This window comes from Oncorhynchus mykiss, chromosome 26 (genome assembly GCF_013265735.2).
Source record: "Oncorhynchus mykiss isolate Arlee chromosome 26, USDA_OmykA_1.1, whole genome shotgun sequence".
NCBI lineage: Eukaryota > Metazoa > Chordata > Actinopteri > Salmoniformes > Salmonidae > Oncorhynchus > Oncorhynchus mykiss.
In genome coordinates, this window is record NC_048590.1 from 10,335,356 (window position 1) to 10,351,894 (window position 16,539).

Genomic DNA, 16,539 nt, shown 5'->3' on the forward strand with positions numbered 1-16,539 from the left:
TTGAAGCTCGTATGGAGGTTTGTTAACACAGTGTCCAAAGAAGGGCCAGAAGTATACAGAATGGTGTCGTCTGCATAGAGGTGGATCAGAGAATTGGCAGCAGCAAGAGCGACATCATTGATGTATATAGAGAAGAGAGTCGGCCCGACAATTGAACCCTGTGGACCTTCCATAGAGACTGCCAGAGATCCGGACAACAGGCCCTCCGATTTGACACACTGAACTCTATCAGAGAAGTAGTTGGTGAACCAGGTGAAGCAGTCATTTGAGATACCAAGGCTATTGAGTCTGCCGATAAGAATGTGGTGATTGACAGAGTTGAAAGCCTTGGCCAGGTTGGTCGATGAAAACGGCTACACAGTAATGTCTCTTATCGATCGCGGTTATGATATCGTTTAGGACCTTGAGCGTGACTTAGGTGACCAGCTCTGAAACCAGATTGCATAGCGGAGAAGGTACGGTGGGATTCAAAATGGTCGGTAATCTGTTTATTGACTTGGCTTTCGAAGACCTTATAAAGACAGGGTAGGATAGATATAGGTCTGTAGCAGTTTGGGTCTAGAGTATCATCAGTGTCATCAGCTATCTGGATTTGGGTGAAAGAGAAAAAGGGGGAGGCTTGGGCAAGTTGCTGTGGGGGATACAGGGCTGTTGACCGGGGTAGGGGTAGCCAGGTGGAAAGCATGGCCAGCCGTAGAAAAATGCTTATTGAAATTCTCAATTATCGTGGATTTATCAGTGGTGACAGTGTTTCCTAGCCTCTGTGCAGTGGGCAGCTGGAAGGAGGTGCTCTTATTCTCCATGGACTTTACAGTGTCCCAGAACTTATTTGAGTTTGTGCTACAGGATGCAAATATTTGTTTGAGAAAGCTAGCCTTAGCTTTCCTAACTGCCTTTGTATATTGGTTCCTAACTTCCCTGAAAGGTTGCACATCACGGGGGCTATTCGATACTAATGCAGTAAGCCTCAGGATGTTTTGTGCTGTTCAAAGGCAGTCAGGTCTGGAGTGAACCAATGGCTATATTTGCTCCTGGTTCAACATATTTTGAATGGGGCATGCTTATTTAAGATGGTGAGGAAGGCACTTTTAAAGAATAACCAGGCATCCTCTACTGATAGGATGAGGTCAATATCCTTCCAGGATACCCGGGCCAGGTCGATTAGAAAGGCCTACTTTACTGAAGTGTTTCAGGGAGCGTTTGACAGTAATGAGGGGTGGTCATTTGACTGCAGACCCATTACGGATGCAGGCAATGAGGCAGTTATCGCTGAGATCTTGGTTGACGACAGTAGAGATGTATTTGGAGGACAAATTTGTTAGGACGATATCTATGAGGGTGCACGTGTTTATGGATTTGGGGTTGTACCTGATAGGTTCATTGATAATTTGTGCGAGATTGAGGGAATCAAGCTTAGATTGTAGAATGGCCGGGGTGTTCATAAGCATGTCCCAGTTTCGGTCACCTAGCAGCACAAGCTCTGAAGATAGATGGGGGGCAATCAATTCACATATGGTGTCCAGGGCACAGCTGGGGGCAGAGGGTGGTCTATAGCAAGCGGCAACGGTGAGAGACTTGTTTCTGGAAAGGTGGATTTTTAAAAGTAGAAGCTCAAATTGTTTGGGTACAGACCTGGATAGTAAAGACAGAACTTTGCAGGCTATCTCTGCAGTAGATTGCAACTCCGCCCCCTTTGGAAGTTCTATCTTGTCGGAAAATGTTACAGTTAGGGATGGCAGAGTGTGCTAAAGCAGTGAATAAAACACACTTAGGGAGGAGGCTTCTAATGTTAACATGCATTAAACCAAGGCTTTTACGGTTACAGAAGTCAACAACTGAGAGCACCTGGGGAATAGGAGTGGAGCTAGGCATTTTTTAACACGAGTTTGAATTAAGGTGGGTTCCGCCTACTCATTACTTCACATAGAAGTAGTTCATTTCAGTGTTGCGGACAATTTAAGTTTGAGGCTTTACTGAGCCAGACAAAATTCCCACTTCGAGGACAGCCCTTCCCCGTTTTTTCCGCACATCAAGAATACAGACATTTGATCAGTCTTGCACAAACTGTCGCTCACTTTCTTGCATTGTTGTTATCCTTCCAAATAATGACTTTGGACATCTGTGCGTTCCTATCATGTGTGCGTTCCTATTTTCTGTATGTCATTGTAGAACAATAGTGAAGATATCAAAACTATGAAATAACACATATTAGGTAGTAACCAAAAACGTGCTGAATAAATGAAAATATATTTTTGATTTTACATTCTTCAAAGTAGCCACACTTTGCCTTGATGACAGCTTTGGACACTCTTGGCCTTCTCTCAACCAGCTTCATGAGGAATGGAATGCATTTCAATTAATTAACATGTGTGCCTTGTTAAAAGCAAATTTGTGGAATTTCTTTCCTTAATGCATTTGAGCCAATCAGTTGTGTTGTGACAAGGTATGTGTGGTATACAGAAGATAGTCCTATTTGGTAAAAGACCAAGTCCATGTTATGGCAAGAACAGCTGAAATAAGGAAAGAGAAATGACATGAAGGTTAGTCAATGCCAAAATTTTCAAGTACTTTTGAAAGTTTCTTCAAGTGTAGTCGCAATAAACCATCAAGCGCTATGATTAAACTGGCTCTTATGAGGACCGCCACAGGAAAGGAAGACCAGCGTTACCTCTGCTACAGAAGATTAGTTCATTAGAGTTAACTGCAGATTGCAGCCCAAATAAATGTTTCACAGAGTTCAAGTAACAGACACATATCAACATCGTAAGAGGAGACTGCGTGAATCAGGCCTTCATTGTCGAATTGTGCAAAGAAATCACGACTAAAGGACACCAATAAGAAGAAAATACTTGCTTGAGCCAAGAAACACAAGCAACGGACCAGTGGAAATCTGTCCTTTGGTCTGATTTTTGGTTCCAACCGACGTGTCTTTGTGAGACGCAGAGTAGGTGAACGGATTATCTCCGCATGTGTGGTTCCCACCCTGAAACATGAAGGGGGAGGTGTGATGGTGTGGGTGTGCTTTGCTGGTGACACTGTTGTGATTTGTTTTTCGAATTCAAGGCACACTTAACCCACATGGCTAATGTATGGAAAGTTACTGAGTGAGACAACGAGGAGTGCAGAAAGATTACATTCTGTCAAAACATGTTAAACCTCATGGCTCCTAAGGAGGGAGACAAAGGACAACAGTCAGGTTTCAGTCACTGATAAGGTAAGACAGTCGTGGATTAGGGAGGAGCGAGCAAATCGGCCCGAGGTCAGGTCAGATGAAGTGAGAAGGAACAGTCCTACCCCACACACATGTAATTCCATGCCCACGAAGGTTCTAGCATGAGGCAAGGCCATGACTACACCAGTGAGTAGAACCAATTAAGTTCCTCACAGAGATGTATTGGCTGTCTAGATGTGCAAGGAGTTGACTCCACCTAGTAGGGGTGTATAAATATATGTGCTTGTGTAAACATGCATTTGTCTTTGCAGCTGTATGACCCAGTAGGTGGCTTAAACATGGTTTGAGCTTTTTCTAGTTGTCCGTGAGTGTGTTCAGAACCTAACAATAATTTCAAAATCTTAGCTAGCAAGCTAGACAAGCAGTCATCATGAAGTCGACAATCTACTGGGAAATCCTTTTCAATCGCTGTCATATGAAGATGAATTATAAATAAAACGTACCGGTGCACATCAGCCATTGGACATAAACATTACAAAACAAGTTGGAAATCGAAATAGCCCATGTGCCTCACCCTAATAACTTGGTCCCTTCTGACTTGGTGGTGCACATGTAGCCTATAGCCTGTTTTAGAGAAATGTCATCATAAAATATTGTAAGAGCTTTCAATGTCTGCTTATTTATCCCCTTTATTTATCCTACAGTTCTTACTTTGTGTACAGGGAAAATACTGTAAGAATGGCTCATGTTCTGAACTCTGTCGCTGTACAAATAGTAATATTGACTACGTCCGTTTTAGCTCGCTCATTAATGTCTTAATCGACATTTCGGATTGCCTCTTTTCCGCTCATCATTCCCTTATGCCATAGTTTGTACATTTCAATTGTCAGTAGAAACCACATTTGTTTAAGCAATCAGCCATACAAGCAATTTTTTTTTAAAGGCAGTAAATGAGGTTGAATGAACTGTTTCGCTGCCAGGGAAGGCTCCACTGATCCCAGGTGTTAACTTCTTAAGGTATAGGGGGCAGCATTTTCACTTTTGGATAAATAGCGTGCCCAATTTCAACTTCCTGCTACTCATGCCAAGAATATAAGATATGCATATTATTAGTAGATTTGGATAGAAAACCCTCTGAAGTTTCTAAAACTGTTTGAATCATGTCTGAGTATTACAGAACTTATGTAGCAGGCAAAACACCGAGGACTAACCGTTCAGAATAAAACCATTTTTGAGGTCTCTGTCTGTTCATTCAGTTCTCATTGGCAAACAATATTTCTTAGGAACTTGTTTTCAGTTCCACTGGATGTCACCAGTCTTTGAAATTTGGTTGAGGTTATTCCTTTGTGCAATGAAGAAGTCTGGCCATCTAGGAACTGCGTAACACTGTTGAGAGTAGCGCAAGACTTGAAAAGTAGCTTGGTTTGTTGTGTTCCTGTATTGAACACAGACAGACCCGTCTTCAATTTGATCGATTATTAACGTTTAAAAATACCTGAAGTTGTATTACAAAAGTAGTTTGAAATATTTTGGCAAAGTTTATAGGCAACTTTTGAAATATTTTGTAGTGACGGTGCGCAATTTGGAAGCTGTTTTTTTCTGGATCAAACGGGCCAAATAAATTGACATTTTGGATATATATGGACAGAATGAATCGAACGAAAGGAGCAATTGTGATGTTTATGGGACATATTGGAGTGCCAACAAAAGAAGCTCATCAAAGGTAAGGCATGTTTTATATTTTATTTATGCGTTTTGTGTAGCGCCTGCAGGGTTGAAATAGGCTACCCCTTTGTTTACTGTTGTGCTATCATCAGATAATAGCTTCTTATGCTTTCACCGAAAAGCCTTTTTAAAATCTGACATGTTGGCTGGATTCACAACGAGTGTAGCTTTAATTGAGTATCTTACATGTGTGATTTAATGAAAGTTTGATTTTTATATAATTTGTTTTGAATTTGCCGCTCTGCATTTTCCCTGGCTTTTCCCTGGCAAGCGTCCCCTATACCATAAGAAGTTAAGGATTCACTCCATGGTACTGAAATGAAGCTCTGCTGTTGGGATAGCTTTATGTAGGCCGGTACCGTTTGTCACCGTTATAGTCCAATTAATACATTGTTTAGTGTTGTGTTGTGTAGTGGGTTTGCTGGCAACCATTTTTTTGCCCCACTAAGATTTACATGCTAAAATTGTCACTGGCCTTTATACTTTGTAAAGACTTGATAAATATTTTGAGTGACCAGTGTAATTTCTCACTAAAAGATGGACATGCCATTGGTAGACATTCCAGCAGTACCTGTTGTTCCTTAAAACTTATTCGGGATAGGGGGCAGTATTCGGAAGTTTGGATGACTGAGGTGCCCAAAGTAAACTGCCTGTTACTCAGGCCCAGAAGCTAGGATATGCATAAAATAATGTCTGTGAGTATAAGAGAACTGATATGGCAGGCGAAAACCAGAGGAGAATCCCTCCAGATTTTTTCTTTTGAGCTCACCACTCATTGACATGGCTGTCTATGGGAATATCAATGGAATACCTCCTTTATTGCAGTTCCTAGGGCTTCCAGTAGATGTCAACAGTCTTTAGAAAGAGTTTCAGGCTTGTTTTTTGAAAAAATAATTTGTAGTTTTTCTAGGTGGCTCCCATTTTGGCTGTAGTGTTGTGGCATGTATCGGTGAGGGTGCGCATTTTGTTATTTATCTCCAGTAATGTAAATAGCGCTGTCCTCGCATGGTATGCTTTCGCTGTAAAGCCTTTTTGAAATCTGACAAAGCGGCTGGATTAACAAGAAGTTATGCTTTTAAACGATGTAAGGCACTTGTATTGTCATGAATGTTTAATATTCTGAATTTTGTATTTTGAATTTCGCACTCCGCAATTTCACCGGATGTTGTCGAGGTGGGGCGCTAGCGGCACGCTTATTCCAAAGTTAAGGTATGAAAATAGCCTAGAACAGGGACAGGCATTTTCGATGGGGGTCGGAGCCACAAAACAATGGAACTCAACATGAGGGGCAGCAGTGGCTCATGGGTCTGCGTACCCACATCCATACCCCATTATTTTTTAATGAACATCCATAATGTACTTTTTACTCCATACATTTTCCCTGACACCCAAAAGTACTTGTTTATATTTTGAATGCTTAGCAGGTCAGAGACATTTTCCAATTCACGCAAGAGAGCATCCTTGGTCTGCTCTACTGCCTCTGATCTGGTGGACTCACCAAACACACATGCTTAATTTGTAAATGATGTTGTGGTGTGCCCCTGGCTATCTGTAAATAAAATAAAAACAAGAAAATGGTGCCATCTCGTTTGCTTAATATATTCTTAGAAGTCTAAGCCAGTGAGGGAGGGGGGTTCTAAGCAGACATATAGAATTGTTTTAAGAAGGTCATACCATGGATCATCATCCATTTAGGACCCCTTTAGATATAAAAAATAGATATTGAATTTGGCCTTCACTACTATTGCCCATAAAAACACATTGAATAACACATTCATAAATGGCCAAAAAGACATAAGGGTTTGAAGCGTCTGTCCTATATCTCGGAGATATTAGAAAGGAAATAAATATTTTTTCTTTTACACAGGAATTATAGGTAAATATATATTATTTTCGCACCTATTCATTTGTATGCGTTACCTTAGACGAGTCGGAGAACACCATCGTGTTCGTGAGACTCTCCTTTTCCTACAGGGGGTCATATTTGGTTTTTCTAGGTCTAACCTCTCACAGATTCCCCGGTACTGCTGCTCATTCCCTACACCATCTCTGGAGGACTACGTCACCGGCCTCTAGGCGTCACTGAACTGTTTTAATACGCACACCTGGTTCCCATTTCCCCTGATTAGTAATTGTATACAGTATTTGTGCCCTCTGTTCACCATTGTCTTGTCGGTTATTGTTCCCATGTCCGTTGGTCTATGAGTACCTGTGCTTTGTTATTTTGTGTTGCGTGTACTGTGCACTTTTTATTACAGGTCTTGTCCTGTGTATTGTTGTGCATTTGTTATTACGGGTCTCGACACCGTGTAGTGTATTGCGGGTCTCGCCCCCGTGTATTTATTAGGTTTTACCTCGCTCTTTTGTTTGGGTTACATCCCTGTGTTTTTGTATACGTGTTTGTTTTGGGCTTCGTCCCTGTGCCTTTCATGGCAGGTACTCATCACACTGTTTTCACATTGCACGAGGGTGGAGAGAACTTTTGCGTAAATGCACAAATGCTTCACAATATCTGTGACAAGATCAGCCTCTTGTTTAGCACTCGCTCTGTACTTTCCTTGTTTTCACCACTGTTTATGGTCATGCCATATCACTGAGTCTCAGTTTACACCTTTTATTTTATGTTAGTGTCTGATCTCATCTCTGATTCAGACACTTTACACCTACATATTGTGGGAGGACCACCAGAGGGCAGGCTGGGCTCACAGATAGTAGCCCGACAAGGCATGGGAGACAAGGTAACCATAGGCAATTAAGCACAGCTGATGGTGCAAATGACATATTCTCCTTCCCCTATAAGAGAGAGTAAGGAACCAGCAGAGGGGGGGAACTATCTCTGGAAGATGGCCACCGAGACAGAGGAGCTATCCATGAAGAACCACTAAGACGGTGACATTCCCGTAACTTTTGTTGTAGTTTAAAGATAATCGTATTGTGTTCCTATTTGATCTGAAGAAGATGTATGTTTTTTCCTTGGGAGATTTTCATTGATTATGTTGGAGTGTTTGTGTTGACCAAATGCCCTCAATAGAGACCTGTGTTCAATCAAGAAAATCTACTCCTGACTCGTTTATTCCACGTTTCCGCTTTAGAGTGACGCCCAATTACTTGCTCCGCTCACACAATATGATAATCACAAACATGCCTCACATCTTTCAAAAATAAATATATTCCAAATACATGTTGAACAAATATTATGTTTGATTCACTATTCAATTTGCATCATTGGCATACAAACTCAAGTGGTAATTTACCTTAGATGTAGCCTACATCCTTTATACGGTATGTTTTATAGAAATGTGGCAAAACACATTGGAGCGGTTTCCTGGACACAGATTAGGCCTAGTCCTAGACTAAAAAGCTAAGCCTAGTCCTAGACTAAAAAGCTAAGAATATCCAATGAAAATAATTTTGAGTCCAGGACTAGACTTAATCTGTGTCCGGGAAACTGGCCCTCAGGAAAAACTCTTTCTCCAATATGTTACTGGTTACGTCTTTCCGGTATGTCCTGTGGTGTCTCTCACCTCTGGGCTAAGCACAGCTGTGCTGTCGCTGGGTATGTCCTCCTCATACCCCTTGTTTAGGTAACTCTCTGTCTCCTGTCCATTGCTGGCCTCGCTCGGACACTTGCCGTAGGAGTGATGGGGACTGTCGCTGTTTTGGGACAGGTTGCACTTGGCGTCGCCCAGGTCTGATGGTGTGTAGGACATCCGCGGGGAGCCGTCCTCGTCCTGGTACGGTGGTGGTTGAAGCTCATCCAGCGGGGGCGTTCGCCTCATCCTCTGGATGCAGTTCGCTGTTTGGGGGGAAGGAGAAGAGATCATCAAACACAAACAAAATTACTTTGGCAGGCTCAAGCCCAAACCTGTCTCTTCCTGTACCCTTGTTGAGTGACAATCTCCTACAATTGTAAGGGATTGATTTGGTGTATTGTCACATTCAAGCCAATCTTAAAAATTAGTTTCTATCTAATTTCTGCTAGTCCTTTCTTGGATCACATTTTCAGTGTGAAACACTGATATTCAGGCAGTCCCTCCAGGATTTTTTAAATATATGCCACCCATAATCTGTAGGTACTAAAAAGATTAACATACATATCAAATCAAATGTTATTTGTCACAGACCTTACCTTACAGTGAAATGCTTACTTACAAGCCTTTAACAAACAATGCATTTTTAAGAAAAATACCTAAAAAAATAAGAAATAAAAGTAACAAATAATTAAAGAGCAGCAGTAAAATAACAATAGCGAGGCTATATACAGGGGGTACCGGTACAGAGTCAATGTGCGGGGCACCGGTTAGGCGAGGTAATTGAGGTAATATGTACATGTTGGTAGTTATTAAAGTGACAATGCATAGATAAAATCAGAGAGCAGCAGCAGCGCAAAAGAGCAATGCAAAATAGTCTGTGTAGCCATTTGATTAGATGTTCAGGAGTCTTATGGCTTGGGGGTAGAAGCTGTTTAGAACCCTCTTGAACCTAGACTTGGCGCTCCGGTACCGCTTGTCGTGCGGTAGCAGAGAGAACAGTCTATGACTAGGGTGGCTGGGGTCTTTGACAATTTTTAGGGTCTTCCTCTGACACCGCCTGGTATAGAGGTCCTGGATGGCAGGAAGCTTGGCCACAGTGACGTACTGGGCCATACGCACTACCCTGTAAGTGCCTTGCAGTTAGAGGCCAAGCAGTTGCCATACCAGGCAGTGATGCAACCCATCAGGTTGCTCTCAATGTTGCAACTGTAGAACCTTTTCAGTCTCCTGAGGCGGGAATAGGTTTTATTGTGCCTACTTCACGACTGTCTTGGTGTGCTAGGACCATGTTAGTTTGTTGGTGATGTGGACGCCAAGGAACTTGCTCCACTACAGCCACATCGATGAGAATGGGGGCGTGCTCGGTCCTCCTTTTCATGTAGTCCACAATCATCTCCTTTGTCTAGATAACATTGAGGGAGAGCTTGTTGTCCTGGCACCACACAGTCAGGTCTCTGACCTCCTCCCTATAGGCTGTCTCGTTGTTGTCGATGATCAGGCCTACCACTGTTGTGTCATCGGCAAACTTAATGATGGTGTTGGAGTCGTGCCTGGCCGTGCAGTCATGAGTGAACAGGGAGTACAGGGGGAGGGGGGGAGGGGGGGGCTGAACACGCACCCCTGAGGGACCCCCGAGTGGAGGATCAGCATGGTGGACGTGTTGTTACCTGCCTTTACCACCTAGGGGCAGGAAGTCCATAGGAAGTCTAGGATCCAGTTGCAGAGGGAGGTGTTTAGTTTCGGGGTCCTTAGCTTAAGATATGTGATGAGCTTTGAGGGTGCTATGGTGAGTTGTAGTCAATGAATAGCACTCTTGCATAGGTGTTCCTTTTGTCCATGTGTGAAAGGGCAGTGTGGAGTGCAATAGAGATTGTGTAATCTGTGGATCTGTTAGTGGTATGCAAATTGGAGTGGGGTCTAGGGTTTCTGGAATAATTGTGTTGATGTGAGCCATGACCAGCCTTTCAAAGCACTTCATGGCTACAGACGTGAGTGCTACGGGTTGGTAGTCATTTAAGCAGGTTATTTTGGTGTTCTTGGGCACAGGGACTAAGGTAGTCTGCTTGAAACATGTTGGTAATACAGTCTCAGACAGGGAGAGGTTGAAAATGTCAGTGAAGACACTTGCCAGTTGGTCAGTGCATGCTCGGAGTACACGTCCTGGTAATCTGTCTGGCACTGCGGCCTTGTGAATGTTGACCTGTCTTACTCACATCGGCTACGGAGATCGTGATCACACAGTTTTCCAGAACAGCTGATGCTCTCATGCATGTTTCAGTATTACTTTCCTCGAAGCGAGCATAGAAGTAATTTAGCTTGTCTAGTAGGCTTGTGTACATAAAAACCAAGAAAAACACCTGCGGTCCAATCTGCAATTAACCCCCATTAACATCAGTCCAGAGACCCCTGCAAAAAAAACGCTTTATTTTTCTGACTTTCATTTATCTACATGTCCGCCCTTAAACATAGCCTTACAATTATGCGTTTTACAATTTTATTTTCATGATAACCAGGGCTACAAGTAGAACACCATACAATTTGGCATACGGTCCAGTAAAAGGAAAAACCTGATAAAAACAAATTTATATGAATGCTGAAATAGTTTACACATTGGGAAAAAAATATCCAACTAGTCAGTGACAGCTTTGTGGAGTTTGTGACAGCAACCAAGATTGTTTTTTTATATTGAAATAAATCATGCCTTAGTTTTAAAAATAGGAGAAAGATTGTTCAAGCAACGTTTTTTCTTGTATTGGATGTTGGTGAAATTGTTAACTTGCATGCAGAAACCTCTGTTTTAAAACCCTTGGACGCAGTCTACCATTCCGCAATAAGTTTTATCACAGGGGACAATTTTAGGACTCATCATTGTAGTCTGTTCAAAAATGTGGGATGGACCTCTGTCTGTAAGAAGAAAGCTGCATTCCCTTTTATTTATTTCAAAGCAATCTTACAGAAACTCCATCTATATGTAACATCATTCATTAAGATAAGAATCATAAGTTACCAAACCCATTTACAGGAATGAATAACACTAGAGATCCCTTCAGTCTCCACAGATGTACGAAAATCCACGTGTAGTTTTTTTGCCCCTAATTTGTGGAGTTCACTGCAGCTAGATGTACTGTTGCCACTCAGGCAGTTTAAATTATTGATTGAGGACTTCTATGTAGTTGAATGTGATTGCTTTTATTAAATGTTTATTTTTGTTAATTGTGTGCTGAATTACATTGTTTTATACACTTGTATGTTTTAATATTCTGTTTTTATTGTAATGTGTACAGGGCTCTCTTGCAAAATAGATGTTTAATCTCAATGTGACTCCCTGTTTAAATAAAGGTTAAATAAAATAATAAAAACATAAAACTATGAGCCTATTAAAGTATTATAGACACTATGTCCTAGGATTTCCTATGATCTTCTATCTAACGACTCTTGTGTAGCTTGTCAGCATCATAGAGCAAAATATGCATTACTTGTGCGTGTTTGTGAGAGTCTCAGCATTTCATACATAGCTTTTAATAGTTTGTAGCTCAAACCATTCAGGCACTACTGTCACACCCTGATCTGTTTCACCTGTCTTTGTGTGCTTAGCTCCATTCTGTTTTTTTTTTAATCAGGAAAAACTCCCTAGCCCTTAATAATTACAAGGATACTCATAACATGATGCAGCCACCAGTATGCTTGATGTTGGGCTTTTCCCCAAACATAATACTTTGTAATCAGGACAAAAAGTGAACTGCTTTGCAACAGTTGTTGTAGTACAGTATTACTTTAGTGCCTTGTTGCAAACAGAATGCATGTTTTAGAATATTTGTATTCTGCACATTCTTTGTTCTTTTTACTCTGTCAATTAGGTTATTATTGCGAAATAACCATAATATTGATCCATCCTCAGTTTTTTCCTATCACAGCCATTAAACTCTAACTGTTTGAAAGTCAACATTGGACTCATGGTGAAATCCGTGAGCGGATACCTTCCTCTCCGTCAACTGAGTTAGGAAGGACGCCTGTGTCAAAAAGCAGGCGGCGGGTAGCCTAGTGGTTAGAGCTTTGGACTAGTAACCAAAAAGTTGCATGATCAAATCCCCGAGCTGACAAGGTACAAATCTGTCATTTTGCCCCTGAACAAGGCAGTTAACCCACTATTCCTAGGCCATCATTGAAAATAAGATTTTTTTCTTAACTGAATTGTCTAGTTAAATAAAAAAAATAGTGACTGGGTGAATTGATACCCAATGTACTGGTATCCATCTCATTCCACAAAGGGCTGGTTTTCACGTCTCCCTTGTACTAGATGAATTAAGGTCACTAATTGGTAAGGAACTCTCCACGCCTGGTTGTCTAGGGCTTAATTGAAAGGAAAAACAAAAACCAGCAGACACTAGGCCCTCCATGGAATGAGTTTGACACCCCTGGTCCAAAGTGTAATTAATAACTTCCCCATGTTCAAAGGGATATTCAATTTGTGCTTTTTTTACCCATTTACCAATAGGTTCCCTTCTTTGAGAGGCATAAGAAAACCTCCCTGGTCTCATGTGTTTGAAATTCACTGCTTGACTGAGGGACCTTACAGATAATTGTATGTTGGGGTACAGAGATGAGGTAGTCATTCAAAAATCATGTTAAACACTATTATTGCACACCGAATGAATACATGAAACTTATTAGTTGACTTGTTAAGCAATTATTTACTCCTGAACTTATTTAGGCTTTCCATAACAAAGGAATACTTATTGAATAGTTATTGACTCAAGATATTTTAGCTTTTTACATATATATTTTTTTACCTCTTATTTCTTTCTTTAAGTTCGTGGTATCCAATATGTAGTTACAGTCTTGTCTCATCGCTGCAACTCGCGTACGGACTCGGGAGAGGCAAAGGTCGAGAGCCGTGCGTCCTCCGAAACACGACCCAGCCAAGCCGCACTGCTTCTTGACACAATGCCTGGTTAACCTGAAAGTCAGCTGCCCCAATGTGTCAGAGGAAACACCGTACACCTGGCGACCGGGTCAGCGTGCACGCGCCCGGCCCGCCACAGGAGTCGCTAGAGCACGGATGGGACAAGGACATCTCTGCCAGCCAAATACTCCCCTAACCCAGACGATGCTGAGCCAATTGTGCGGCGCCTCATGGGTCTGCCAGTCAAGGCCAGCCCCACAAACAGAGCCTGGACTCAAACCAGGATCCCTAGTGGCACACAGCTTAAAATGTTTTATTAATTTGGAACATTTTCAAAAAACATCATTCAACTTTGACATTATTGGGTGTTGTGTAGGCCAGTGACAAAACATCTCGATCTAATCCATTATAAATTCAAACTGTAACACAACCAAATGTGGAAAAAGTCAAGGGCTGTGAATACTTTCTGAAGGCACTGTATTTATTAGAGTTATTGACCTCACAATAAGCCAGATTTAGAGTAACTTACACTGTGGTGATGAAACGTAAAGCAGCAGCCATGGCACAATCAATTGGAAATGGACAGCTATGGTGCTGAAATAAAATTTGAGTAGGCATAATTCATTTCAACTAGCTGTCAAGACCCGGCTACGAACTTGGGTCTCCGGTGTGAGAAACAGTCACTTAGCAAACTGAGCCACTAATAGTCGGCAGAACCCAGAAGATGAGGCAGACACAGCAGTACTTGAGATGGTGTTTTAATAAGGTAAAAAGGAAAGTAATTCCAAGAGAAAGAGGTAATCCTCCAAGTCAAAAGGTAAATCCACAAGGTGGTAGGTACAGCAGGAAAAAGCATCAAAAGATAATCAAAAATAAATAAACGAGAACAAAAACCGAGTACCACAAGAGAGTCCAACTGGAGCAACAAATGTTCACAGAATCGCTGGGGCTGGGTGCTATCATTCAAACACAGAGCAAAGAACTGAGGAAAACTAAGGGTTTAAATACATTCAAGGGAAACGAGGCACAGGTGCAAATAATAACTGGAAACAAGGGAAAACAAAAGGGTCAAAATGCACAATGGGGGCATCTAGTGGCCAAAACTGGAACAATCCTGGCCAAATCCTGACACTAGCTTCATTTTAATTTGACTTTACAAACAACAACAGGGCTTTGTGTTGGACCCCATTTACGAAATAAGAGGTAGGCCTACCTGTTTGACAGACACAATTAGGCTATAGGCTACTACAGTATACCCATAGATCTGTCAGTCAATTCCTCTAACCACCATACACTCTTTAAATAGTCTACCGTGTCAGTGAAGGGCTGTCAAGTTAAAAACCAATGCTCGAATTGAGGGGTTATGAAAGGGGATGCCATAGGTCTACCTTTTATTAAAAAATATTGCAAAAAGCACAGGACTACCTACCCCTTGTTAGCTTAAGGTTTTGAAGAAAATTAAACACAGAGTACTTTTGCTCTCAATTCCAAGTTAAATTGACCATAGAGCCACAAATGATTTTAAGGATGGCACAATTATCAACCAGCTGTTAAACAATAAAACCCAATGCAGACATCTTAGAGTGGCTCAAAGCAAACTTGCTCGCTCTTTGGAGTCCATCTCATGCAGACTGGAGTAGGATCATGGCCTTTAAGCAGGGCACAAGATACTATTTCAAATATGATATTGAATCTAGCACAAGAATCTTAACCAGGCATGTTCCATTACATCTAACTATGTTATGCCTAAACAGCACACTAAACAGTGTACTCACTGCAAGCGAACAGGACATGTAGTGAAAACTTGTTGGGAGGGATCGTGCCCCCAGGCATTTCAGCTAAGGTGGAGACTCTTACAGTTGCAAGATGCCTGATCTAGGCCTATTTCAGACAACCTTTGAACAAGTAAGAAATTGTCATCTGTATCAAACGCCTTCGACAAGTCAATAAATAAGGCAGCAGAATGATTTTTGTGGTTTAAACAATATAGCACATCATCAAAGACAAGTGAAAATGGCACGGACAGAGAAGGCTGCCTCGGTTCTTGCTCTTAGGAAACTGTTTTTTTTTATGTATTATTTCTTACATTGTTTTTATGTTATTACACACAGCCAGTGAGAACTATTGGATATCAGAGTGGCGGTAACTCACCAGGACTACCAGCATCACAACCAGGAATACGACATTCCTGAAGCAGATCCTTTGTTCGCACCCCCCAAGGCAATTGAACTGATTCCAGAAGCCAACCCAAAACAACGGGTTTAGGAGGCGCGCACAACACGGCTCTCTAGGGATATACTATCCAGCCAGCTGGATTCTCAGTTCATCACGCAGACAGGAATAAACATCTCTCCGGGAAGAAGAAGAGCGAGGGTATATGATTCATGATTAACGACTCATGGTGTAATTATGATAACATACAGGAACTCAAATCCTTATGTTCACGCGATCGAGAATACCTCACAATCAAATGCCGATCGTATGATCTCTCCAGAGAATTCTCATCGGACATAGCCAAGGCTGTGTATATCCCCTGTCAAGCTGATACAAAGACAGCCCTCAAAGAACTCTAATAACTGGTGCATCAAAAATTATTATTTTGCAAAGATTTTACAAACCAATGTAATCTTAGCGACATTTCAAGCAAGAATCATCGTAAGCGTATGAGAACCCCAACAAGTAATACAAACGTAAATGTAGGCTATGTTGAACGGGTGAAGATGGCAATGGCTTTCTTACTGCCGCCAAGAGTCGTGCGCATCTGTGCGTGATGTCAGTGTGTTGTGTACAGGAAAAAGGTCTATTACCAAGGCACACATTTAGGACATTTCAGACATTCAAATTGCTTAGGGACAGAGGTAATGAGAGATACTTCTGTAAATATCTGTAAATAATAAAGTCAATTTTGAATCAAACTTCTGGCATTTACATGAATCAGTCCAATGCCACAGCTGCGGGATTTCAAATCAGACGGAGTCTCTAATACAAACATACTATTCTCAGTTGGTAACCCCTAATTTTTAAATACCATATGGCTAGCTTGAATTGGTAAAATACAATATTTTCTAGAACTGTACCATTGGCCCTATGCCTCGAGTGAGGATGTGGGTTAAAACAAGAGTCAATGATGGGTACCTGTTGCAGGCCTGCAGTATGATGATAATTGTTGGTTGGGATTAACTGAGTGGGACTTGGGGTGTTGGTAA

At 41.6% G+C, this 16,539-nt stretch overlaps 1 protein-coding gene across 2 annotated transcripts in view; it reads right to left on the minus strand.

Moving 5' to 3' along the window:
• The window catches only part of syt14a (synaptotagmin XIVa), a 133,495-nt gene that overhangs the window by 28,059 nt on the left and 88,897 nt on the right, over positions 1–16,539 (minus strand). For both annotated transcript variants that reach the window (XM_021585679.2, XM_021585678.2), the window contains exon 5: positions 8,422–8,693. In XM_021585679.2, the coding sequence (XP_021441354.1) occupies positions 8,422–8,693 (272 nt within the window). The remainder of the gene's footprint in view (positions 1–8,421; positions 8,694–16,539) is intronic.